At 45.1% G+C, this 26,937-nt stretch overlaps 1 protein-coding gene across 2 annotated transcripts; it reads right to left on the reverse strand.

Annotated features, from left to right (window-relative positions):
- Positions 1-697: 697 nt before the first annotated feature.
- Positions 698-26,937, reverse strand: CREBRF (CREB3 regulatory factor). Of its 2 annotated transcripts, none has more exons than XM_059483297.1 (9): positions 26,850-26,937; positions 17,388-17,565; positions 16,361-16,486; positions 14,428-15,511; positions 10,209-10,403; positions 8,357-8,546; positions 7,768-7,841; positions 7,297-7,419; positions 698-6,237 (listed from the first exon to the last, which is right to left on the reverse strand). In XM_059483297.1, exons 2-9 carry the CDS (start codon positions 17,394-17,396, stop codon positions 6,122-6,124), a joined length of 1,917 nt encoding a protein of 638 aa, XP_059339280.1. In that variant the 5' UTR covers positions 17,397-17,565; positions 26,850-26,937; the 3' UTR covers positions 698-6,121. The 2 variants fall into 2 exon arrangements, with proteins under 2 accessions (XP_059339280.1, XP_059339281.1); XM_059483298.1 differs by lacking the exon at positions 698-6,237 and adding an exon at positions 6,273-6,961.

Below are 26,937 nucleotides of genomic sequence, written 5' to 3' on the forward strand. Positions count from 1 at the left end.
ACTGGTTAGGAGCAGGGTGGGGGAACGCAGTGTCATTTCTGCACCCCCGAAATGAGAATGCTCTTTGCTTTTCTCACACACTCACCCCTGGTGCTGTTCCTTCCCTCTGCCCTCGGGCCATTTCCACGGGAGCTGCGGGGAGCAGTTTCTCCAGGCACTAACCCAGCTTCTCCAGATGCTCCCACACCGACCCAGCAGTGCTGCGAGGCAGCTCTGAGCATGAGGAAGGAAAATCCAGATATTTCCTTACCTAGCTGTCATCCCTTCCAAAGGAAATTTCCTGGAAATACCAAGATGTCAGGGACTCAGTTCAAGGTAGCAGAAGCCATTCACTATCATTCCACACAATGACTCGAGACAATATTTCCTCCACAATTTTTATTTTAAATTACAAAGGATGTTGCATACATTGATGAATTTGTATCTGAATAGAAGTGCTAGGGATCAAGGGTGACAGAGTAAACAAAGTCAATAGTTTAATTGTGCCTCTTTTCAAAAAAATAAAACTGCACAACTATTAACCAACATTTAACATTGCAACTCTTAACAGATCATGCTTTGAACAAGGTAAATTTATTTTCTAACAGAGACAAGACTTTCAGTAAGTTTTTCTGAGCTCCAGTTGGAAGTTGATTATAGAATATCAAGGACAGCATTACAATCATGACCCCAAGCATAGGCAGAATAGGATGCCATGTTTTATGTTTTATTTAAAATGCCTTTTTTTTTTTTTTTTTTGCATCTGCATGTGCCATCAGCCTTAAGAGTTCACCCAACCACAAATACTGAGCAAGAAGTTTTCCTTGGATATATAATACTCTGGTAAGATAGGTGATTCCAATCAGAATGTATGAATAGCCATCATTATAAGAGAGATTAAAATTAAGTTTTTGTACTAGGTTTTGTTTCCTAATCAGAAGATTTTGATAGGGTGGGATGTGCTTTTTCCAACACCAGAAAAGTCAATCCAAAAGTTAAGTGACGCAAATTTGGCTTTAAATATATCCAACTAAAAATTATTTTAAACTCCAGAAAAACTCTGAACAATGATCTAAAAAGTTTGGAATTTTGGTGTTTTTTTTTAATGGGGGAAACAAAAAAATGCAAGTGTGGCTTAAAAGAGCTCTGGTTCCACTTTTAGTTCCACAGCTTGTTAGAAAGACAATAAATTCAGTCAGTATTTGCTCCCATGGAAGTTCATGGATGTCTAAGAGGCTGAGGATTATATTCAGAGTGCAAAGACACCTTCTTGAAGCACTGGAGGGAAAACATGGCATATTGTGAAATGCAAGTTGTAGAAAGACAGAGATTTTTGTTTGCTGCAAAGAAGATACAGCCTGAAAGTGCCATCTTTGATTAATGACATTGAAGAATCCCAATTTACATTGGGAGATATTCAAGAGTGGTGTTTTCTCAACAGACTAATGCCCTTAATACAGTTACAAGAAGGATCAGTCACTGAGGCAGCAACTGTTTGAAATGTACTTCACACGATCCCTGGGGTAAACAAAATAAACCTCAGCTGTGTGCAAGGCTGTGTCAACAATCCAAGACCACATCTAGCAGCACACTCCACTAGGTGATTCCAACCGAAGCCTCCAACTTCAAAAGAAAATCAAATCATGCTTAGATGCACTCTTGAAACTCGGGTCTCAAGGCCAAATACAGATCCTGACATTCACGGTCCAGAACTGGGTTGTGCCTCAGCAGAATTTCAGGAAGACGAGCAAGCACGTTTGAGGAGCAGAACTGCATTTGCTATTTCTGCTGGAGGCAGCTTGGATACAACCCTTGGAAATTCTCCTGATAAAACCTTTTAGAGCTTCTTTAAAGAAAAAAAAAAAAAAAGCTATGTTTAAATGATTTATGGAAAAGCACATCCAGTCATTATAGCTGTGAATAAGCTGTTTCATTAATGAAGGCAAATATTAGATAAATATTGGGGGGTGTCTTTTAAAAATAAATTTTAAACTGACACTTCTACATTTCCAAAGTGTCTGTTTGCTTTTAGGTTAGTTAAAAGACCTTTCATCCGTTTTAGGTTGTTTTTTTGTTTGTTTGCTTTTTTTAAAAAACCCCAACTTTTCCCTGGCCCTCTTAGTATGGAAAAAAGTCAATCTATAAATTAGGAACTGAACACAGCTGAGCTTGACTCTCACATCAGCTTTACAGCAATACAACTTTATTAAATCACAATGATTTCAACTGGTATGATAAGAAAATCCAGCCCATCCACACGTAAACATAGCTTTAGTAGTAAGTCTCTCTCATCCCAAAAACCAAAAAGTACTCACCAAATATCAGTAAATGTGTTCAATAAACCATAAAAGGAAGCGTTAGCAAAAGGGGTTTTGGGTTTAAAAACACCCTTCAGGAGCACCCCCACGTTTTGCAAGGCCATTCAAAAACTGGTCTTCCATAGAAATACAAAAGGACTACTGAGAGAAACTGAAATCAGCCCTGTCCGCACTCGCTCCAGCACGCCTACATCAGCTCTGATTCCACCTCAGAAGCTTGGACGAGTTCAGAGGGAATGAAAAACACTTAGATCTAGGTGTACAAGTAAGGCACAATATAAAGCCACATCATCATCTGTCATGAAGGGAGGGGAAGGACGAGGGTCATACATGGTACAGCAGAACAAGCAGCCCATCGATTCCAAGTGTGGCATCTACGTTCAGACTGACGAGATCTCGACAAGAGCAGTTATGACAGCATGCTTTTAATATGGAAACAAATCCTAGAGAATCCAGTGTATCAGAAAAAGGAAGAGCTTTCTGGTTGTATTAAATCAAAAAATAGATCATTGTTTTTGGATATAGGATTAAAAGTGAATATTCACAATGCCTACACTCAAAAACAAACAAAAAAAAAAACCCCAGGACTTCGTTAAGATCCACATACTATGTATGAACACTGAAAATCTTTAGAAAATGGTCTTCTCTAAAGATCACCCCAAAACACATGCCACAATTGCCAAAAAACAGAACATGTACATTTGTTGGTTTTTATACCCTATAAGATTTTTGTTTGTGATAAGTATACACTAAATGTATATATTTTAATGACACTAGAGGAAGCAGATTGTTACTGGCATTAAAGTACAACCATTTCTAGACGGTTTAAATGCCACAGAGTCCCCTGGTTAAAATGTAAAGCTGCACAGCTTGCCTATGTCACCTTTATGATAAAGTTAAACCAGCAAAAGGTCTTATCTTTACTCTACATTTTACTGCCAGGTTTTATTTATCTCAAGTATCGCTGCAGCATTCTGACCAGCCCAGAGTTAGCAGCAAGTGGCAGGAATCATATAAAACGCAGTTTCTTTTTTTTTTCTTTTTCCTCTTTTTTTTTTTTTAAACAAAGTGCTTTTCTAAGATATACATACATATAAATAGTTACAAAATAAAGTGTCAACATTAAAAAGCTCAACTATTTCAAAGCTTTAACTTAAAATAATACATAGGAAACACTGAAATGCGAGGGTATGGAACTCACTAAAGATTCAAAGTCTACTTTGAAATGCGAGACCAAAATCATAGTCTGGTTTTCAGACAAAAATAAAAAGCTATAAAGTTGTGTGTTGCCCAGGATTCCCAGGCAGTAAGAAAAGGGGGGGTTTTAAATACCTTGTCAGTTGAATTTGTCCCAGAAGTTTTTACCTGATTTCAAACTGCTCTCTCTCCATGTTGAGATGCTGCCTGGCCTGCAGGGTTTGGCTGGAGCACAGGGACAAGCTCTGTGCTCAGCCCTGCTCAGGCACAGCCTGCACCTCACAGGACACATTCTCTCTTGGGGTTTGGGGGGCCCTGGGCAGCTCCACAAGAACAAGAGGAATACACCAGACCCACCGTGGAAAGCAGCAGCCAACTCTCACCTCACCTGAACAACAACAACACCACCACCACAAACGCCTCAAAGGAAAACACCCACATTCCACTCAGATTTTGCAAGCCTTAAGTGGATTTACAAACTTTTGCCTAAATTGCCCTGGGTATTTGTTCAGTCTCTTGTAGGAAAGACTTTCTGTACAGCTCAGTAGTGGTATTTTGGCCTCCTCCTCCCTTCTGAGTCTTCCAAAATATTTAGGTACAAAGGAAGCTGTGAGCGTGGCAGGGCCACCACTTTCACCGGCCACTGTTACCAATTCAGGCTTTTTTCTCTTATAGTACAAGCTTGCAAACAAAAATAATCTACTTATAAACAAAAAGGAATCACAGTACAAACAAACTCAGACAAACTAGAAACGAAGTGGAGAAGTTCCCCAAAGGGAGTGGGGAGAAAGCCTTCATGGACTTTTGCATTTTTTTTTCAGCAGCTACATTTGAAAATATTTGGTATTTCTATTTTCAGTAAACAGTGTTTTGTCATCTTTAAATAGGGAGAGAAAGAACAGGGAGGAAAAGGAGGGGGGGTCCATGAAACCAGAGAATGATCTTGCCTTGAGATAAAGGACTTTCTCATCAAAGGCTAAAGCTTTTATCTGTACGTTAACACTGACTACAAAGCCAACTCCTATTAGCAGAAGAGCAAATAAGAACTTTGTGTTAATATTCTTCAATCATAGAAACTACTGAATTAACAAGAATAAGTCACATATAAGTCTGAAGAAGCTAGTTTCGAAATACCTGTACAAAAATATAAAAGTCTATAAATTTTTTTTTGTTTTGTTTGAAGCCTGTGTTGATCCTTGGAAACATCACATGCATAATAATACATCAACTGGAAAAGTGGCAACTAAGGAATTAGATATTTGTAGCTCTTTTTTTTCCTCTTTACATATATACACGTTACAATAAAAATAATTTTATTTTGGTTGTTTGGTGGAAGTATACTACAACAAGCTAAATACTTCTTTTTTTAAATTCTCAAAGTCGAAAACTATTTTACCAATAGCTTACTAAAATCCAAATATATTAAAATCTCCTACAGTAAGTGCAGAGAAAAAAGATTTAAAGACTCCAAGACGGCCACCAACTTATCTACCATGGAAGCGAACTACAAGAACAGCAAAATAATATTGTTATGTATGAATGCTCCTTCTGTAGATAATTGGACCCAAACAAAAAAATTCACAGTTCAGTAAGATCCCTAACCCTGACCTTTAATTTTTTTTCTTTTTTTCTTTTGTTTTTACATTCAGTACAGTATCATATAAGCTGTGCAAAACTTTACTTAGACTGGCAGTTCGCCATATCAGTTGCATTTGTCTTTGGTACAAAAATAAACAATCGCATTAATGTGCAAGTATTTGTTTTCTTCCGGCCAAAGTACCGAAATTGAGTTTTCTAGAGCCATCTTTTATACAATACATAGACTCTGTGGCATATATCTACATTTTCAACATATTCCTATATACATTCAAAAATTTTTAAGAGCTGGAACAAATACATTAAAACCTAAAATCTCACCATCTATACAGCTCGGTTTTGCCCCTCAGGGTTTTCTTCATACAAAACTTTACCAGCTTATACTGATAGCTCTCCCCACAAAATACAAGGCACAAAGAATATACTTTTGTTTTCTCTTGCTTGCACGGACATTTAAATACTCTATTAAGCTCAGAAAATTAAAATCTTATATGGCACACTAGCTCTAATGCTGTGTGTGCTATGTACAAGTTAATGGTTGCAAAGAAAGCTTACTGGTTTTTTTAAGAACAAGGAAAGAAAATTCAATTATTTAAAAATAAAATAAAAAGAACAAAAAACTCCCTACATTGACAGCTTCACCAAAAAAATGCTTTCTCTTACTTCACTTGGACCATAAACCTGTCACAATGTCTGGCAAATGCTAAAATATTTTTTTCTCTAGCAAATCCATGTTTTTGCTTCTAAAACAAAAGTGATATATTCTGGTCCTAGATCATTTGAAAGAGAACTCTCATTTCTGCCCTTGAGCTTGAAGCAGCTTTGAAACTATCTGGTTTATGGTCCAAAAATGCTCTGCAGCATTTTCTACCACGCCGTGATTTGTTTTCCTACACTGTTACTTGAAACCAATGGAACCTACAGGTGGGTGTTTACAGAATGCTAAGCTGACATGCAGACCAGAATGCCATTTACAGCGAGGAACTCGGCAGCACAGGCAGAACCTGCCCCAGGAGCAGCTCAGTCCTGCCCTACACCTTGGCCATGGGTATCCTGAGCCCCACCAGGCCGCCCGTGGGGTCTCCCTCCGCCGTCTTCTCCAGCACCTGGTTCACAAACTCCGACGTCTGGCCAGCTACAGGGAGTCCTGAAAGGGAGGGAAGAGAAGCTGCTCTCAGCTCACTGCTCATGGCACATTCCTGCTGATGCCTCAGGGTTTGGCTTTTCTATTTTCACATTCTGTGCTGCTTTAGTGTGCAGTTCTGAACTTCATAGTAAGGGATGGTGAGCTCTGTGCACAGAGCAGGGAGACAAAACAATTCCTGCTCCAGCTGGGCACCAAGGACAAATGATCCAAATCTCGGCCCCAAGAGCACAAACCCCGTGGGTTGGAGAGAGAAAAACAAGCAGGGTGGGACTGCAGGGCTAAAGCTGCAATGGGACAATGAACTGCAAGGTGCAAATGGAGCAGAGCTGATCCCAGGGACAGAGCCCGTGCCCGGCCGTGCATTTTGGGGCCATTTTGGTTCATCTTGGGTGCAGCCCTGGCTGGGCTCTTGTGCTGCCCAAGGTGCATCCATGGAGGAGATCCTTTGAATAAATCCCTGCTTTATTCTGGAACTCTGTCCAGCCTCTTCTCTAGCTCAGCATTCACAAGGCATCATTACAGGTGACCAAAGCCAGGGGACACTTTGGTTGGGACAAATGGAACCAGGAAAGGGTTAATTCGTTCCTCCAGATCAGAAATTGTTTGTAATCAAATATAGCAAGCCCAGAGGAGGCACCAGGATGATCAAAGAGCTGGGAGAATTGGAGTTGTTCAGCCTGGAGAGGAAATGCTTTGGAGTGACCTCACTGTGGCCTCACAGTGCCTGAGTAAGACAAGATGGAGAGAGAATCTTTATAAGGGATGGAGGGACAGGACACAGGGAATGGCTTCACACTGCCAGAGAGCAGGGTTAGATGGGATATTGGGAAGGAACTGCTCCCTGTGAGGGTGGGCAGGCCCTGGCACAGGTGGCCAGAGCAGCTGTGGCTGCCCCTGGATCCCTGGAAGTGCCCAAGGCCAGGCTGGACACTGGGGCTTGGAGCCACCTGGGACAGTGGAAGGTGCCTCTGGTGGAATGGGATGAGCTTTGGGCCTCCTCAGGACATTGATGATTCTCTATCTCCATGCCCAGGTAAATGCACAAAGCTCACTGCTTACCAAGAGTGTCTTTAATAAGTATGTTCAACTTTTGTTCCATGTTGATTCCTCTGTCATCTTTAGGCACCTGCACCCGATTAACTATTTCTTGTTTGATGGAGTTGATGACAAAGAGTAAATTATCTGCAAAGAAAAAAAAAGGATTAGCTTTACAGCACATTCCTCTGGAAGGGATTCACAGTTACCCACACACAGCTGTGTCAAAGGTGTCACATCACACTTACTGTAAAATTAAATGTAATAGCTTACATCAAATATTACCAATATTTTCAAAAATATTTACAGAACATGCATACGTCTACATAATTCACACCTGCAAAGTAGCTCAACATTGCAGGTAACCCAAGTTCATTTCATTCAATGAGCTGGGTTTGTACCAACTCTTTTCTCTATGAGCCAGTTTACATCATGGTGCAAAACGCAGACTTGCCCAAACAAAAGGAAAATGAAGATGTGAAGAGTTCTATTTACCATATTCCGTGTTGAGACCCCAGAGTTTCACTTTATTGGCTTCATACTGGGCTTTCTTTTTTAGTCTACAAGCCCTATGGCAAGAAGAGGGGAAGAATTAGAGCACTACCAGAAATGCCAGAGTAGTAAGAGCCACATGAACTCATCAACCAACCCTCCCAGAGCTGTGATGCACAAACTCATCCATCCTCACTCAGCTGCTCTGAAAACACTCTGCTACCTGCATCTGCTCACATCTGACACTTGTGGAATTTGCCACTGTCCCAGCTGTTTGCCCCACAGCTATGGAAACCAATTCCAGTGGAAACATATCCTTATCTAGAGGACAGACAAACCACAGCTCCCAAGGTGCCAGCTGCTCTGCTTTTTGATAAACTGGAAATTCCCATTCAATAAACTACAACTCCCATTTGATAAACTGGAAATTCCCATTTGATAAACTGGTAACTCCCATTTGATAAAATGCAACTCTCATTGCAGGAGCTGCCACATGAAGCAGAATTTCTTTAGGCAAAAATTATTTAGATCTTTATCACTCACTTGTAGCAATCCAAATTTTCTCATCCCTACAGCTTCACCCAATGCATACCTGGAAGCCAGCTTGTTCTTTTCTTTCCTTGACCTGGGTCTGGCAGTTAAGGGCAGTTCACTGACGGGTGTCAGGTCACTGATCACCTTGTTCAGCTTCCTCAGCTCATTACCAATCTGGAGGAGTTTTCTGGGGTTGGGAGTCAGGTCTTCTACATCAGTCCTCCGTGACTTCTTTGCTGCATATTTTCCTGTTTTAAAGATGAAGAAAAATGGGTAGGGAAGTGACATAATACATACACAAACCTGTGAGAAAACACTCTAAAACAGGAATTTTTTGGGTGCAGTTTAAGTTCCTTTGTTCACTGCAGAAGAATGGGCCGGAATCAGGTGATTCCCATGGCCTCTCACAATAGAAAAAGCATTTCCATACAAAGAGCTTTGTACAATTCATATTCTATCCAGATCAGATAAGAGCAAATACTGCTGGCAAGGCCACTGGATGTGACAGAGAGCATACACACAACCCTGCTGAAAAATGTATGTCACAAGTTCAAACCCTGTTGTTTTGCTGCAGCTGTAAACTTGTTAACTCATATGCAGCCAAAATATCCTTCTGCACACTCCAGTGGATTAAACTCCTAAATAATCTTATTGCCAAAGCCCTGTACTAAGAAAGAGTGCTGAGGCCTGGTGCTGAAAAAATCTTCAGCAATGCTGAGATGAAATCATCCACATAAATGCCAGTTAATCCTTTTTATTTTATGTATTTGAAGCTATTTAAGGCCTGGTTTTGCACTTGACTTAAAGGTCAAGTGGCCAAGTGTCTGTGGCCACTTTGAGTCCTTAGAGCACTTTTGGTTATTTGGTGTTGGATAACAAATATAAAATAATGGAATCACAGAATGGTTTGGGTTGGAAGGGACCTTAAATTCATCTTTTTCTCCCGCTTGCCACAGGCAAGGACATCTTCCACTAGACCAGGCTGCTCAGAGCTCCATCATGAGAAAGAGCAGTGATAGGGACTTTAGGTACTGCTATTTCACTACAGGATAAAGAAGCTTTTAAAAACTAAGGACATTCAAAGAAAAAAATGTTTTCTTCCCTGAATAAATCTACAGGTAACAGCAAAAAAATTATATGATTTAAGAGAAGGCCAATTGCCATGTTAAAGGCAGTAATTTTCAACTCTAAGGGAACATTAACCTTACAACCAGGGAAGTTGGTTTAAATTGCTCCTTCAAAGCCAAAATCAAATGGAGCAGCCTAAAAGAGGTCCTGTGAGAAGAAAACAAAAATACCCCTAAGAGTGGTTTGTTTTGGGTGACGTTAATCATGTTTGTGGTGCAGTAATTGCTCACTGGGAATAAATCAGTTATTAGAGCAACTGGTTTAAGTTTCTAAGAGGGTACCTTAAGGAAATAGTTTATTCCCAGAGGAGTAACTGCTTCACTGTGCTGCATTCACATGGGGAAAACAAGGAGAGAGACAGCTGTGCCTTAGTGCTTGTCCTCAGCTCATACCAGTCCCTGAACTTGGCAGCCCAGAGCCCTCCCAGCCTCCTGCTAACACAGGCAGCACTGACAGGAACAGCCACGAGCAGCAAACATCAGTCAAGTCCCCATCCAATATTTACAGTATCACACTGAGAAAGCTTTGAACTCTCGGGGTTTCCACTGAGAGCCCTTGCAAGTCACAATTCTCAATTCATCCACACTCCTCTGGAAGAAACCACACTGAAAGTCCCTACTGTGTGCTCCCTGTGCCTTCCCTGGGCACTGCAGAGTAACAGATTTACAGTGCTTGAGCTTTCATGGCCAAAACTTCCCAGCACTCACAGGGAGGGGAATTTGGCTGCTGACGGTGTCACAAGGGGAATACAGTGATTTGTGACCAGAATGAGGATTTCTTACCATGGTGGAGGCCATTTTTCTGGTACATGTTGCTGGGCAGGGTGTCCCTGTCCCACTCCGAGGGCCTCAGCATCCTCTCCTGCTGGGACGGTGTCAGCTGCTCGCTGTACTCCCAGAAGTATCTCCGCTTGCCTCTCTTCCGAGAGGAGATCGCAGTCATTTCTTTCAAATCCTCCACAGAATCGTTTTCATACCCTAAAAGGATGCAGGGGGTTGTTTACATACTGCTGACAGAATTGTTTGTAGCCCTTTAGCAGCAGACTGAGGATTCAAGTTGAGAGCAAAACCACAGCCAGCTCTGTTTTGCATTATCTAACACTTGGTTTCCAGCATTGACTGCTCCTGGGTACTGGCCTTAAATCCAGGACAGACACTGAGCCACTGATGGGCCTTCATTAGTTGAAAAAACCAAAATTATTTACGTATTTAAAGTCCCTTTATGTTCTCTGACCCCCTGTGCTGTAGTTCCCCACAATCCCAGCAGTGCCAAGTACAGACAGCAGATGTTGGACCATGTTCACCCATCCTGACAATTTTCCCCATGAATTGGCAGGAACACAATCCTAACTCACCTCCACATTTGACAAAAGGCATGGAAGAGAAGCAGATTAAATAAAGATGGATTAGCAAAAGACAATAAAGAAAAAATTATTCAATTATAGAACAATCTGAGTTGGATGAGGCCCAGAGGATTGAGTCCAACTCCTGCTGCTCCTGAGTCCAAAGACCTGCAGGGAATAAATGCAAGTACTGATCCCTCCCAGGCTGGAGAAAGGGGCTCTGTTATCAGGACAGATAACAATCTAAGCTGAAAGGATCTGGACCCACTGTTCAATCTCCTCCTCCTCTTTAGTGGGATGAGAAGAAATGACCCTCAGTAAAGCTGTACAATGTTTTAGAGGTGAATTATGATGCACTTGATATCATGAATTGCTCATGGAGGACACGGAAATTGTAATGCCACTGCCCCCATCACAGAAATATTTTACCATAACTATGTAAACCCAAACCACAGGTTTTCAAACCCCAGATATGCTTTAGAAAATAAAGATAATCTATACTAAGGTTAAAAAAAAACTCTCAAACCACTGCATGACCTTTTGTGCTAAAATGCTAGTTTACATTTACTCAAAAAGGAACATTTCTAAACATCACATTCTGTGATGGAGCTGAAGGAAAAGCCACCCATGCATGGACTGCAGGCTTAGCAAGCCTTGACCCCATATGCTTCAGCTCTGCTTCATCTTCCAGCAGCACAAAGAACATTTTCTTCCTTTTAAAACAGTCCATTCAATTAGTCTGTTTGCACTTGAAAAACCAGTTGAAAGAGGAAAAACAAACTTTCTTGCTTTGGTCTGTCTCTCACATCATAACCCAAAGCATGAACAGAAGTCAGGTATGCAGAAGGATGAAATCCATCCTGAAGTTCTGTTTCTTATAATTTCATCAACTCATTTACTTGGGTTCTCTGGTTTGTTGGAAAGGCAGGATTTTAAAGGCACATCAAACAATGAAACACGCTTTATAAAACATTTGTGCTGTATAGCCAAAGTTATTGAAAATTTACATGAAATACAGTTTCAAATACCATAAATATTTGTAACTGTAGTTCCATTTTACTCAAATGTTGGTTGACTTAAATATCAAAACACACTCAAAAAGCCCACTGAGTTTCCACCTTATAAAAAAGCTATGGAACTCATTATACAGAAATATATAAATGGAGCCCATCTTCATGATAACACAGAATTAATCCAACCAATGAAAACAAATCCCTGTAAGAGATGAAGTGTACAAATGTACAACAAGGTTAAAATCAGGACTTCCTGTTTGCTTATTCAAACTGTAATTAAGTTAGAAACTTCAATTACATTGACTTAATACATCCTGCCTTGCAAGGCCCACACTGACCTGCTGCCATTATAAAGGGACATAAAAGAACCCAGAGCAGTGTCCTAAGCTAACACACAAACTTGTTCAGCTGCTCTGCTCTGTATTTATTCCTCCTCTTAGCAAAGATCACTCAGCAGGGCAGGCTTCTAAGAAATCTCAAAGGGTTCTTGTACTCAACTCTGAAGCCCTTCACCCCTTCCTACAAATCTTTCTTCACATCCCTCCCTGTGGTTTTGGGTTTAAATTCACCAGGGTTAAATGAAGCAGAACAGAGCACAGGGTGCACGTGACTCTGACCAGGTGAAACCCAAAAATAGCCCCGTGAACAAAGGCAGGGAGCTGCTGCTCTGCAGCCCTGCACCACTGAGGCTTCTGGCAAATCACTGCCAGTGCTCCCCAGCTCAGCTCCAGGGGCTCACACTGACCCAATGCAGCTTCTGGAAACAATCTCTGGGTCTCCCTGAGCACTTTGCACTCATTTCTTCTCCAGTGCTACTGACAAATGAATAAATTGCTGCATTTCCCATTTCTGCAATCTCCTGACTAACAGTCATTGAAAAATCTTTCTATGAAATGAGATAAGAAAAATATACTCAGTAATAGCAAAACCAAATGCTAGAAAAGGTCTGGGCTGGTAATTCCCATAATAAACTACCTTTGCAGGAGACAAAATTTGCTAAATCTGAGTCATGGTAATAATAAAAACACTGTTGTCCAAACTTGCCTGAGAGCCAGTCACATTTTTAGCAATTTTTCCTTCACTATATCTAAATATTTTCTCAGATAACATTTGAAGAAAGCATTTCATTCACTCTAGAAGCATACATGAAGAATAACCAAAAGTAAATTATGTATAAAAAAACATTAGAGGGTCAGCAATAACTAGCAGATTTTTGTCCTTTCAGTAAATTACAGTCTCACTCAAAATACCAACTGATTTGCTTTCAGACCTGTGGAAGGTTTAATTTTCCTGTGCTGTGCCTATTTTTAGATCCTTTACCCACAGTATTTACCTTAAGAGGTAAAAAAGCAACACAAAAGATAACAGTGGCATGATTAGAATACCTGGAGATGTTATTTTCTAAAATAGATGACAAATTTTTTAATATCACCACATTTGAGGTGAATGGTTTTAGGCTTCATTCATGGAAAGGTTTGGCAAGCTTGGATAAGCCCAGATCCTCAGCTACTGCTGCAGAATGTGGATTGCTGGTCAGTAAAATCATTAATTAATTAATTCCACCCACAGCATTTAACACAACCTCTCTTTTTCAGGGATCTCAGGCTGCCAGTGCAACACATCCCCCATGGGCTGCAGAGCTGGAACAGCTGCTCAGGGCCCCAGAAAGCAGAGGGAGTTCACTCCAGAAGGGAGGAAGAGGCTTCAAAATGTTAATAAAAATGTGTTGTGTGCATGTGAAAGTAGCATAAAGGGCAGAATGCTTAACGAGTTTAATGCCAACGCAGGAAATCTAATTAGAAAATAATTTCATCTGAGAGTTCATTATGACAAACACTGACAAGCTTTAGGGAAGCTGCTGCTCTCAACAAGGAAAAATTTCAGCTGCTTTATTCCCCTGAAGTTACATATTGCCAAATGTCTGAATACTTTAATTCTTATTCTCTACTACAGGGCATTTATAAGATGTGAATATTGTAATACTTTATGAAATTAAATTAATACTTGATTACAATCCTGTGCAGATTTTATTTTTATACAATATTACTGTTTCGCTGCATTCTAGGTGAAGGTTAAGTCTTATTCCTGCTCTTAGAACTCCATTTTTAAAGGCAGGAGAGAGGAATTCAGTATCTTCTGAAGCCCCTAAGTGTTGCTGCTGAAACCACCCAGAAATGATTCTATTAATTTCAGTCATTCTATGGATTCTGTGGAAAAACTGTACCTGAAAGTAGGACTTAGATAGTTATGAAATCATTTCACTCAGGCTGTGATTTCCTCCTGACAGATCCAACTCTGGGTAAATTCACTGCTATGAGAAGTGCTAGAAAGTTCTGCACATCCTACCAGAGAGCTACAACAAGAAAGAAGACCACACTTGCAGGCAGCTGCTCTAACCTCAGGCTACAGCTGGGCTTCCTGTATTCACTATCTTTATTTTTGTTGCACAACCACAGTTTGTGCAGTTTTTCATTAAATAGGGCAACAGAGACTTTGCATACTTTGAATAAATTGCATTTTGCAAAGCACTTAGAAAACGTGGGAGGAGAGTTCACAACCTAAGATCAGTGCTGCTCATGTGTAACTACCAGGAGTTCAAAAGCTTTCTTTCCCACTCAGAGGACAAACCCAGCAAGCCCCTGGTACCTGGTTCTGAGAATGTGTCACTGATGTCATCGTCCTTATCGTCCTCGTAATCCTCCTCCTCATCGTCATTCTCAGACAGCTCGTGCTCACTGCCAAACCCTTCATCGTGGTCCTCATCTTCAATATCATCCTCATCCTCCTCCTCCTCCTCGGGCTCTGCTTTGGCTGACTGTCCACCCAAAGTGTCTGTTACAAAAAGAGAATAATTGTGCTCTTCTTTCTTCTGCGAGGAGTCGGACACGGAGGCGCTGGCGGAGAGGCTGCTCTCCCCCACAGCCAGCCCCGGGCTCTCCTGGGGAGGGCTGAGGAGCAGCTCTTGAGTCTCTTTAAAAGGCAAACCAGGAGTTGTGCTGTGAGCATGGGGGGACTCAAGTCCTTTCCTGTCCTGTCTCTTTGCCACGGCCCCACAGTAGCAGGTGTTTTCCTTGGCCGCGTCAGCGTGCGCCTGGCTCAGCACCGGCCTGCTCTGCGGCAAGGGGTTGATCTTTACTTTTGCTTTTTTAACATAGTCTTTACATTCAACGTGAATGTTCACCTTTTCACTGCTGTACACGCTGGTCTTGGCCATGATCTGTGTGCTGGAAGCAGGCTGGCTGCCAGCCTTGCTGGCCTTCTGGGCACAGTCCGACAGCGCGGCCTCGGCCTGAACGTTCTTGGAGGAGCAGACCGGTGCCGCTGCTCTGCTCGCCATCTTTTTGCCAGGTAACAAAGGATTTAAAGGGTTTTGTTTCACACTAAAGAGCAAATCAGGGTAATAGAGTGAATCTGAGACAGGCTGGGAGTCCTCGCTGTTCAGCTGAGCCAGTGTGGGTGTTTTGCTTATCACCTCTTCATCCTGGTACGGGCTTGAGAAGTCATCGAGGCCCAGGTAATCCACCTCTTTTGTTCCCCAGATGTCACAGCTGGTTAATTTAGTGTACTTAGTTAGGTCTTCACAGTAGGTATCCCACTGCTCCCACTTGGAGGTGAAAGCAGCTTCTTTGTCCAGGATGTCCGTAAAAGACTCCAGGTTCTCAAGGTCTTTGCAGTCCTCCATGAAAAGCAAGTTGTCCCTGGAGCTTTGCTGATAGTCCATTTCTCTGTCCTGTGCACAATAACGTAAGTTAAAAGTTAATACAAAAAAAGTATCCATCATCTCTTTCCCCTCCTTAACCTGGTAAGGAGAGCTCAAGTCCATGAGTATGAGAGAGGGCTGACATAGTAAGAGACCTCAACTTTCAACTAAAATCTTCTTCTAAAGGTCAGAATGAAGTTCAGCTCCTGTGCTTCAGCAACAGATCTTTCTAAAGACACTGCTTTTCCTATAACACACTATTTTCCTGTTATTACAAATCCATCTGCTCACCAGGAACTAAACCAGTACCAATATCCATTATGAAAGACATCACAGGCATCTCTATAATCTAGGTCAATCTTTGCTGTGTGCTTAACACAATACACTTGAGTTCACCAGTTCCTGGAAAACCTCATTCTAACACAACCAATTAATGACCATAAGTAACATTTCTCCTTTGATGCAGGGATAAAATGTAAAAGGAAATGCTCATACAAGCAGCTTGTGAGTCAACTTTTATTTCCCTTGCCCCTGCATTCACAGCTTGGGTGAAGCAGAACATAGCAGGGGGAAATTCTTCCTTGTGAGGGTGGTGATGCCCTGGCACAGGTGCCCAGAGAAGCTGGGGCTGCCCCTGGATCCCTGGCAGTGCCCAAGGCCAGGCTGGACAGGGCTGGAGCACTAGTGAAGGTGGATTTGAGCCTGTCTGAAGAAGTGCCTGCTGAGGAACCATCACACTTGCTGGACAAGCAGTCCAGCTCTTCCCTAATCAGCAGCCAGCAATAATGAATAATTTTCCAGCATTCTTGAAGCAACAGCCCTTTATTCTTACAGGAACTGGTGAGGAGATGAAACTGTGGGCACTCAAAGCTGACCTACCAGTTCATACATGAAGTCTGGATCCGAGCTGCTCGCCAGGAGATCCGTGCTCATCAGGGTCTGCTCTGAAAACAGGTGGCTCCGAAAGGCATCCCCAAAAGGAGGGTCCATTCCACTCACACTGGGCTACAACACAGTGGACAGACATTTCAAACATGATATGAAAAGGCACATTTTCACCTTCCACAAACAGAAACAGAATCACCATTCCTCCTAGTCTCAGAAGGATTTTAGCACCACAGATAAGCACATCATTCCCCAGAGCCAGAGAATGCTTCAGGAGCAGATGACAACATGCAGGAGCAATCAAAGGACACATTTCCATCCACACAGAGCTGCAAGAGCATTCACTGCTCCCTCATTCTTCCCTGCTGCTTTGAAAGTCTTATGTTAGCCAAGTTTTGGGATATGTTGGCGTTTGCGGAAGCTGAAGGCCAGTCCTGGCAAGACCTGGGAGTCCCTCTAATACAAATAATTTTGTACTAAAGCAGTGTGGACTGTGCTTAGAGCCATTAGAACTCACAAAACTTCCATATAAAATTGTAAGGAAAGCAAAATTTACGACAACCAAATCTAGATTGTTACCTCTCTCTCAAGAACGAAGTGAAATTTGGCAAAAAAAGCATTATGCAAGATGACTGGGCATGCAGGGAATGGGCAGCAAGGCCTTCTGCTACATTTAATTCCAGCCCTCCATTTCTCTCCTAGACGCTCTCCCCCTGAGGGCTGGGAAGGCAGAGACACTGCTGCTGAAAGTCACTGAGTGTGCTCAGGGTGAATCACTGCAGTAATAAAAGGCTGTTCTGCTCTCCAGGCATCCTCCCTCACCCACAGACAACGAGGCTGGAGCTTGAACAAACACAGCACCCAGAGCAGCACCACAGCTTCCACCACAGACACTACAGGGACCCCACAAAATACACATCCTTTAATCTCCTACACATCTTCCCTCCTTGTGCTGGTCAGATTTGTTCTTAAACAAAGGCAAAATTATTTACAGAAGCGAATAAAATCCTAGCAGACTTACCTGAGGCATTTCCAAGCCCAGATTCCCCAAATCCAATTCCAAACTTCTTGTTTTATTCACTTGTAGATTCCTTTCCAGCTTTACTTCAGTCTCAGGGAGTTTACACCATCCATGCAATGAAATTTTTCTTTAGGATAACTTCAGTTCACCCTGATGGAGCTTTTCTATTTGTCGACTTCTGTGCAGAATAAACACAGCAAACCCCCAAGGAGGTGAGTAATCCTTCACCAACAAGGTGAAAGCTTACAAAACAGTCAAAGGCAAGAATTTCCCCTGAAAACTGATTCTTTCTCATGCTGGAATGTATAGAAAATTTCTTCCCCTGCCATCTTTCATTGAATGAAAAGCCACAGATGCTACAGAACAGAGTTGCTGCAAAACCATTTTTGGCCAAGTTACATTTTGTTGTCTTTTTTCCTCTCTGCTGAGACCAGCAGCTGTACAGACACACCTGAAGAGAAAACCCTGCCAAATTGGGAACAATAATCAGCACACTGCTGGGTATCCAAGAGAGAAACAACCTTTATGACTAATGTAACAGGGCCAATAAACTCTAAAAATGTCTCAGGCAAAAGTCTCAAAATACAAATTTCAAACAGGCAGAAATGCTGTTTCCAGTGGTATCTCCTCCTTTTCTTCAGGGATGAATCCATCCAGCATCAGATAAGATTACATCAATCACTCATACAGCAACATCTAGTGGTAGAGGATCACAGGAATCATCCAGCAGGAGTGGAAGAAACAGATTTCCCCAAGGGAGCAAATTAAAAACTGCCAAATCCACAGCTGTCTAATAAAATATCTTCTCTATTAATTCAAGTAAGGCATAGGCTGTGATTGGACCAATTTATTTACTGGTAGTTTTACCAGTTTAGGAGTTTCTACAGACCTGCTCTACTTCAGATGTTTGTCTAATGACTCTTCTGAGCTTAACCCAGCATTTTGAACAGTGTAAGGAAAATCCTCACAGAGCATTGCTCCTAAGTCAGACTCGGGTGCAATCTGCTCAGGCTGTGTTTATTCTCTTGTTTTAAAAACAAATAGTAAACTGGAAGTGTTCTCCCACAGCTCAGAACCCTCCCCCAGCAGCACATGACAGCATCCCCGTGACTATTCCCACTTTCAGATGGTATCTCAGCCACTTTGGCCTCTTTAGCATAGGGACTATCAGACTGTGGTAAAAACAGACACTATGCAAAGAAGTCTTCACTTATCAAACAGCCTGCTTTGCAAAGAGCAGCTGGAATATAAAGAACAACAGTTCCAGGTCCAGTGTCACAGGAGTTCTCAGCTGAACCCTCACTGCCCCTGCCAGAGCAGCCATTCCTCACAGGGCTCTGTGGTGAATGAGCCAGTTCCTTGGGAGAAAAGCTCCTTTCTGCTCCAAAACCTCCAGGGAACCCTTTACTTATTTAAAAGTGACATTTAAAGTGAAGTTTGTGCCTCAGCAAGCCTGTCTCCCTTCACCCAGCAAAGGCCACACCACAGCAGGATGGTCCTTCCCAGGTGGGGACGTGGCAGCAATGACTGAGTCACTTCACTGGGCTAGGAGAAGGGGTCTGCTCTTAAAAACAAACACAGGGATGTTCTCAGACAGAGAAAGAGAGGCAAGGTTATGATTCTAAATACCTGAACACTTTCTTTCCATGCACATGGATGCCTTTTTCATCAGCACATGAGATGAATGCTTTGACATCACCTTCAAACCACCTCCTGCATTCACAAGGACACTGCCAGAGCTCTCCATGATACAAAGGGCAAAGAAAGGAAACATTTGCTGCTTCTTCACTGCTTATTCTTTGTTGTGTTTTTTGTCAGAACACAGGCCTCAGCTGTTCCACACACAGCCAGCAACGGGGTGAAACCTCATCTCTACTGACACTGATTTCAGTACCAACCACCAACACTTCCAGGTGCCAGACTCTGGATCACTTCCAAATCCTCAGAGCAAACATTCAAGGCTCAGAATACTTTTACCATCTCCAAGACTGGAGTGATAAACTTCTTGCACTATTTAAGAATGCCAGTGCATGTCCTCTCAGGTCAAAGCAGTGCATCAGCTAACCCAATTAATCCTATAATTCTCTTTATATTTTATTCCTGATACTTTATAATATTAATATTTAAATGTGACTTGAATCCCAGTAGCATCTAGTCAACTATTCCACAATGTAGGATTTTTCTCAGCAGCTCTGTGGAAGAGGAAAACACAGTGAGGCCATGAAAAGAAAGACATTGCCTCAGGGAGCTGCACAATCCAGATATCCTTCACGCTCCCAAAAAGCAGCCCTGCCTCCAACTGCTTTCCAAGTTTCCCAGAAAGATCAAGGTCACCATTAAAAGCCTCCTGTTGTTTACACCTACCTACCAGTGATCTTCACAAACCGGTAAATAAAGATGTATGGCACAAGTCAATGACACATATGGGAGCACAGGTGTCAAATCAGAACTTGCTGTGAAGGAAAGTCATTTGTAGACCTCAGTTAAAGTCCCACTTTTACAGAATTTATCATTATTGGCACTTTCAGCCCAAGACTGAGTTAGAAAAGAATAGTCCAGCTGTTGTGTTATCTATAATGAATGCAGCTCTGAATGAACTAAAAGAGCTGTGGCAGAGCTCAACTACAGCAGCACGAAGAATTACTGAAGATAAATATAGCAGGAATTTCTACTTGAGGACAATTTCCATTAATGCCTTCCATCAGCCCTCCCCAAATGCAGAGACAGGTGGAACACAGAGCCCGAGCAGCGGGCAGGGTGCCTGCTCCTCTGGCAACAAACAGCCTGCAGGGAAATCAGATTAAGGTGATTAAAGAGCCAGGCCCAGAGCTGGTTCTGTGCCTGCAGCTCTGGAGCCACATCAGTGCCCAGCTCTGCTCCTGGGGGAGGCTCCTGCCTTCACTGGGGCTGAGGAAGGGCAGGACCTGAGGGGAGCCTGTGACACACAGGGAGAGGGACTCTGCAAGGGATGGGGTGACAGGACAAGGGGAATGGCTTCAAACTGACAGAGCAGGGTCAGATGGGATATTGGGAAGGAATTCCTCCCGGTGAGGGTGGGCAGGCTCTGGCACAGGTGCCCAGAGATGCTGTGGCTGCCCCATCCATGAAAGTGTTCCAGGCTGGGCTGGATGGGCTTGGAGCAAGCTGGGACAGTGGAAGGTGTCCCTGCCCATGGCAGGGGTTAAAATGAAATAATCTTTAATGTCCCATCCAGCCCAAACCATTCCATGAGTCTGTGATCTCAGGAACAGCTGTGTCCCTCTAACATTTAAGAACCTGGGCTGCTGATGGAGGCATGCACACGTGCATTGGTTAAAATCCCATCACTCATCAACGAGGATCCAAAGCCTGTTCTGTAGAGTTAACATCTAATTAATCTAATGACAAATCCTAATTAAAAACGAACTCCTGTATTTAATATTTACTTTCTGAAGAGGAGCAGTGGTTCCAGGATGCCCAGGAAGACCGAATTTCCCACAGGAGAGCAGCAGGTGCATTACCTGGGATTACTGGTGTAACCCAGGCTGCAGCAGGAGCTAAACTCCAAACACAGCATTTAGGGGACACAGTGCAGCTCCTGTGCATGGGCTGCCTCTTGGGCCACTAAAACACCTTCCTGCCACAGCACAGTACCTCCAAAGAAACCCTTCAAAGACAAAACCCCAAAATTCAGCTTTTAGCTTAGCACCTCTGAAAGTCTTCCTCAGCCACCTGCATGAATCATTTGTACCATGGCTATAGGGAAAGCTGCTATTTTTGGCCCAGTTCAGCTGTGTACTCTGAACACTGGGAAGGCACATGGAGTATGGCTGGGCTGTTTTGTTGGCTGCACAGTGCTCATTATCCCAGCAGCTAAATGCCTGCTGTAAGTGCATTACAGGAACAATTACACTTTCACGATGGTGACTGCATCACACAGCACAGCTTGTCAAAGGCACAGTTTTGATGCAGGTATAAAAAAATAGCTCACAAGAGCCTGCCAGTACTAAACCTAAAAGCTCAGGCTGAAACATTCATGGCCGACTCTGAATTTCAGAGGAAGCACAAAAACTACACCATGTGCTTGGAGAGAACCATTAGGTACCTTGCATTGTTTGTGGTATCTGGATATTTTATGGAATACTGGAGCTGGAGATGCAAGAAGTTCTCCTGCACGTCTCTTAAAAACATTTTTCTCCTTCCACAGTTTGTGCCAACTTGTTTTCTGTTACAGAACACCCTCTGCTCAGGGCAGTCCTCAAGCTGAGAACGTGCAGAGTGCCTGGGGTCCATCCCTGGAGTGTCCAGGGAACATCTGGAAATGGCACTCCACGCTCTGGTGTGGGTGCAAAGGTGCGAATCACACCCAGGCTGGATTCAATGGCTTTGGAGGACTTCTCCAACCTCAATCAATGCTTCTGTTCCTTACTTTTGTTTCTGAATAATGTCCCTTTTTTTCTTTCTACATGATTCTCCAATTATTATCCAGACTTTAAAAAATTATTTTACTTTTCTCCCCCAGCACAAAGACATGAAGTTTATTAGTATTATTATTATTATTAATTCATAGCAGTGAGCAGACACTCTTTTAAAATGTCGTCTTGTATTTCCACCCACCACAGTCTCATTCCTGGACTCAAAAAAGCAGCCAAGTCCCCCTTGTTGGTGCAGGATTTCTATTAAAATGCCAGCACAAGCATCTAAGGCATTATGCTCTTTGCTTTTTTGTCTTGGAGAGAAAACAACACCTGCTTAAAACCCCAGACCCTGAGTCTGACGGAGCACTGACACTTAAAAGAACTAAAGATACTCAGACTGTTTCACTTCTCCTAAGCCTCTTCCCTTCAGGAGAGGGAAACTGTTACTTCACTGTCTCTGTTCCTGTTCCTCCACTGACCATCCCTTCCCCCTCCAGTGGTATTTTTCCAACCCTACTCGCCCACAGCAGATAGAATTGAAGACCTGGAAGTGACAGCTCTCAGGAGAAGCTCTGGTCTGCAATCACACACACAACACCACCCCAGGCAGCAGAGCCCATGAGCCCCCAGAAGAGCACAGAGCTCATGGACCCCCATGCCAACGCCAGTTGCCAGCTCTGGGGGTGCCCCAGCTGTGTCAGCCAACAGCAGATCCCAGGAAATGACGGAATCAGAGTCACAGAATGGTTTGGGCTGGAAGATAAAGATCATCTGGTTCCACTCCTCTGTCATGGGCAGGGACACCTCCCACTGTCACAGGTGGCTCTAAGCGCCATCCAACCTGGCCTGGGACGCGCTCAGGGATCCAGGGGCAGCCACAGCTTCTCTGGGCACCCTGTGCCAGGGTGTGCCCACCCTCACAGGGCAGGATTTCTCCCCAATACCCCATCTAACTCTGCTCTGTCATTGTGAAACCGTTCCCCCTTGTCCTGTCACCTGTAAATTGTCTCTCTCCATCTGTCCTGTGGGTTCCCTTCAGGCACTGCAAGCCCACAACTGCGTCACCCCAAAGCTTCTCCTCTCCAGCTGAACAACCCCAGCTCTGCCAGCTCCATCCCTCTGATCCCTGGTGCCTCCTCCAGATCTCTGCGGCAGCTCCAGGTCCTGCCTGGGGTCTCACCAGCTCTGCAGGTGGGGTCTCACCTGAGGGGGCACAATCCCAGCCCCTCCTGCTGCCCATGGGGACCAGCCCAGGGCACGGGGGGTTCTGGGGGCCAGGGCAGCTCCAGCTCTTGGCCGCAGCACCCCCAGATCCTCCTCCAGGGGGGCTCCAGCTGTGCATCCCCAGCCTGTGTTTATATCCCAGCCGGCACTGGTATTGACCATCGTGCAAGAGGAGAAGCAAAACAAAGTGATTATTTTTATACTAACAAACATTCTGCATCCACAGATTTTGTAACAACTATGCCCAGATTAATATATTCCTGCTAGAAAACATTTCTGTATGTTCTGGAACAAAGACTGAGATTTTTATTCTTATTTTAGTGCTAAGAGTGGGATGTGCAGCATGTTAAACTTATTCTAACTATTTTAACAGATTTAATTAAAAAATATTAAATTTAAAATATTCATTCCATAAGCCTTATTAAAACAACACTGCAGAACAAGGAGAGTTGTTTGCACATGAGAATTAGTAGTAAAACTAACATTTAAATTTTTTTAGCTTTATTTATAAAGCTAAAAAACATTAAATGTTTATATAAAATAAAATTTATAAAAATTTTAATTTTTAGTAGTTTTCCCCTGAATCAGAGTGGGGTGAAAGCAAAGGCAAAAAACAAAAGCAAAATTAAACAATTCAGGTTCCAATCTCTAGCAATATTCTACATCCTGACAGGATGACTATTCCTATATTTTTTCTGACAGAGTCTTTCAGAGTAAGAGAAAAAATAATTCTGTAGTTTCCAGGAAAAAACAAAAAGCAACACAAGTCTTATGATGAAGGGAACGGTACAGTCTGGTCTACTCTTCGTACTGTGAAATTATGATTGCTATACTCTTGTTAGAAACGGGGCATCTGTACCAGATACTTCAAAGCCAGCAGAAAATTCAAAAAATGCATCAGTCAAAATTGTCCAAAAGATAAAAAAATCCGTAGCTTAAGAGTTTAAACCCAGAAGGATTTAAAAAAAAATCAGGGAGATTTTTATAGCAAGGTCTAAACTTTAAATTTACAGTTTAAACAAAACTTTTGGTTTAACTTTCATGCCAATGCCAACTCTCGAGCACTTCTCATGCAAGGTTTGATATTAAAACATTCATCTGAACTTCCCAAATCACATAGCACGGACACACAGGCCATGGGAATGTAAACCTGTGGGTTCTCTTATTTATCCCATCAGTCTATTAGTGGGACAAAAACTTCTGTTTCTTCCCAATTAATTCCTGCTAATGCTGACTTCAATCTCTGTCCTTCCCAGGCTGTTTGCCTCTCTCATTATTTAAAAAACACCTGGGGAGGATGCTCAGGGAGCCTGATGCCTCTGCTGTGGATTGCTCTTATCAGGGAATACTCCCAAGAATTCAGAGTAATTCCTTCTTGGCTCAGGTGAACTATTGGCTGTGGACACGTCTGAGGTCTCTGAGCTACCCTTTTGAACGCATTTTAAATGGAATCTCACCGAGATTATTGTAGCACAAAAGGTTTCTTGCAGAAGGATCAGACCCAGGGAACCTGTGGCTGTCCCTGGATCCCTGGCAGTGCCCAAGGCCAGGCTGGATGGGGCTGGGAGCAGCCTGGGGCAGTGGAAGGTGTCCCTGCCCATGGCAAGGGGTTGAAATTAAATAATCTTTAGGGTCCCTTCCAACATAAACCATTCGGGGATTCTGTGATTTATTTTCCATAGAAATTCTGACTTCTCATTTAAGCAGCCAACAACAGAAATCAACAACATTTCTAAAGCACCTGCATCTGCCTCTCTATAATTTTTATTATGAAAACACATTTAATAACTAACCTTCCCCACAAGGATACTCGGAAGTGACCTTAGGGGCCTTTTAAACACAATCTTTAAAACATTTACAAGTATTTAAAAGACAATACGAGTATCTGATTCTGTTCTGCCTGTTACATGGAGCATGATTTCAACAAGTTACCCCTGGAGTGGCAGCGACAGAAAGATCACGATCGCTTTAAGTGAGAATCGCACATTTCGGCTGGCAGCGCTGGCTGCTCCCTGCTCCAGCCTGTTGCACGGGGAAGCCGGAACAAACCCCGAGTGTTTTACACCGAGAGTGACAGGGAATTATCCCGGACACCGGCACAGAAATGCCGCGGGCTGAGGGGCTGCCGGGCGAGGGAGGGCACGGCAGCGATGCCGCGGTTGGGGAACGACGCCCAGGGCGGGGACCCTGGGGACAAAGGTAAATAATAAAGGTAAATAATAAAGATTTGAGTCCTCGCTGGGACAAGGAGCTTTAATTAAAGTATTCCCGGTTAGGAACCGGCGTGAGCTTGGAGCACACACGGAGAGGAGTCCGACACCCGTGTGGGGACACGCTGAGAGCCGCGGGCGGCTCCTGAGGCGGCGCGGGGAACCCGCGGATGTTTCATAACCCAAACCTGCGGGGACGGGCGGGGAGCGGGAGACGGGAACGCGCCCCGTCCTCCCCTGAGCGCGGGGAACGGGACCCCCTGAGCGCGGGCACCGCCCCGGGCCGGTGCCGACGCCCAGGTGGGATAGCCCCCCTGAGGCAAAGCGCTGCGGAGGGACGGGCACGGCGGGCGGCCCCTGCGGCCACGGCCCCGCGCGGTGGCCGCGGCCCCGCCGCGTCCCCCGGCCCGGCCCTGACCCACTAACACACCTCCGGCCAACATGGCCGCCCCGCCGCCCAGCGCAGCCTACCCCGGCCGCCGCCGCCCCGCCCTCCGCGCCCGCTCATTGGCTGTCTGCCCCACCGCGCGTGCTCCCATTGGCCGCGGCGCCCGTCGCTCACCCGCCCAGCGGCCCTTTCAAGCTAGGGTGAGGCGACATGTAAACAAACCCCCTCCCGCCGCCCCGGCCGCGGCCCCGCGACCCCCGGGCCGCGCCCGCCGCTCCGGGTACCTGCCCGGCCGCCCCCGGCCCCGCCGCGCCGGACACACCGCCCAGGGAGCCGCGCCCCGCGGGGGGCGGCCCCTGGGCAGCGACCCCCGCCAGGGCTGCGGGCAGCCGGAGCGCACTCGCGCTGCCCGGGAGAAGCCCCGTCCCGGGGCTGCGGCTCGCAGCGAACAGCCGGCCCGCCGCTCTGGCATTACATAAACGCCGCGCCGGAGCGGGGACGGTCCCGTCCTGCCCTGCCCCGCACTCGCAGAGGGGTGACCCCTCTCCGCCAGCTCTGCTCCGCAGCGGAGCCGCCCGTCGGGCACCAGCACAGCTGGGCACAGAGACCCCGCACGGGCACGGGTCACCCCCGGCCGTCCTGGGCATTCTAACAGGTCGCAAACGGAGGAGGCGACTACGAGCCCGAAAGGCAGGAGTGCGGGAGCTGCCGAACCCTTCCCTCCCTTCCCGGGCAGTCCCTCCGCCCTCATGCCCAGAGCGGCCGGGCTCCCCCGGCAGGACGGCGCTTTCCTCTCCCCGGCGCTCGCTGCGAGAGTCGCTTTCCTTGTAAAGGCACGGGCCGCTCCTGCCGGGCGGAGGCTGGAGGGGACAACGCCGACAACTCCCCGCGGAGCCCGCGCTCTGTCCCTGCAGCCCCCTCCCACCGCCCCCAGCCCGGCCCCGGGCCCCAGAGCCCCGCTCCGGGACCGGACACCCCCCGCGCACCGCTGCTGCTCTCCCGCGGCCTCGGCAGCCACACCCCCCCGGCGGGCGAGCGGAGCGGAGGGGCCGCTGGCACCATCCCCGTCCCGCTGTCCCCGGCAGCCGGGCAGACACCTCCGTGCCGCTCTCCCTCCCTGCAGCCCCCTGCCCAGCGGCACCGCCTCCTCCCGCCGGACCACCCGGGCCCCCCGACCCCCGGCGCCCTCGGTGCCGCGCAGCCCCCCCGGAGCCCCGCGGTCCCCCCGGAGCCCCTGACTCACGGCGCTCAGCGGGGGCCGCAGCCCCGCGCGGCCCGGCCCGGCCCCTCCATGCGGCCCCGGGTTTGTTTGTTTATGTCCCTTCCTGACG

The sequence above is a fragment of the Ammospiza nelsoni genome, chromosome 16, assembly GCF_027579445.1.
Source record: "Ammospiza nelsoni isolate bAmmNel1 chromosome 16, bAmmNel1.pri, whole genome shotgun sequence".
Classification (NCBI taxonomy): Eukaryota; Metazoa; Chordata; class Aves; order Passeriformes; family Passerellidae; genus Ammospiza; species Ammospiza nelsoni.

What these genes read in the sequence shown, in the direction of transcription:
- CREBRF (XM_059483297.1), bottom strand. An exon ending in CAGACTTCATGTATGAACTG is followed by an intron (nt 15,512 to 16,360) that starts GTAGGTCAGCTT and finishes TATTGTGCACAG; the next exon opens with GACAGAGAAATGGACTATCA. An exon ending in GAAAAATGGCCTCCACCATG is followed by an intron (nt 8,547 to 10,208) that starts GTAAGAAATCCT and finishes TCTTTAAAACAG; the next exon opens with GAAAATATGCAGCAAAGAAG.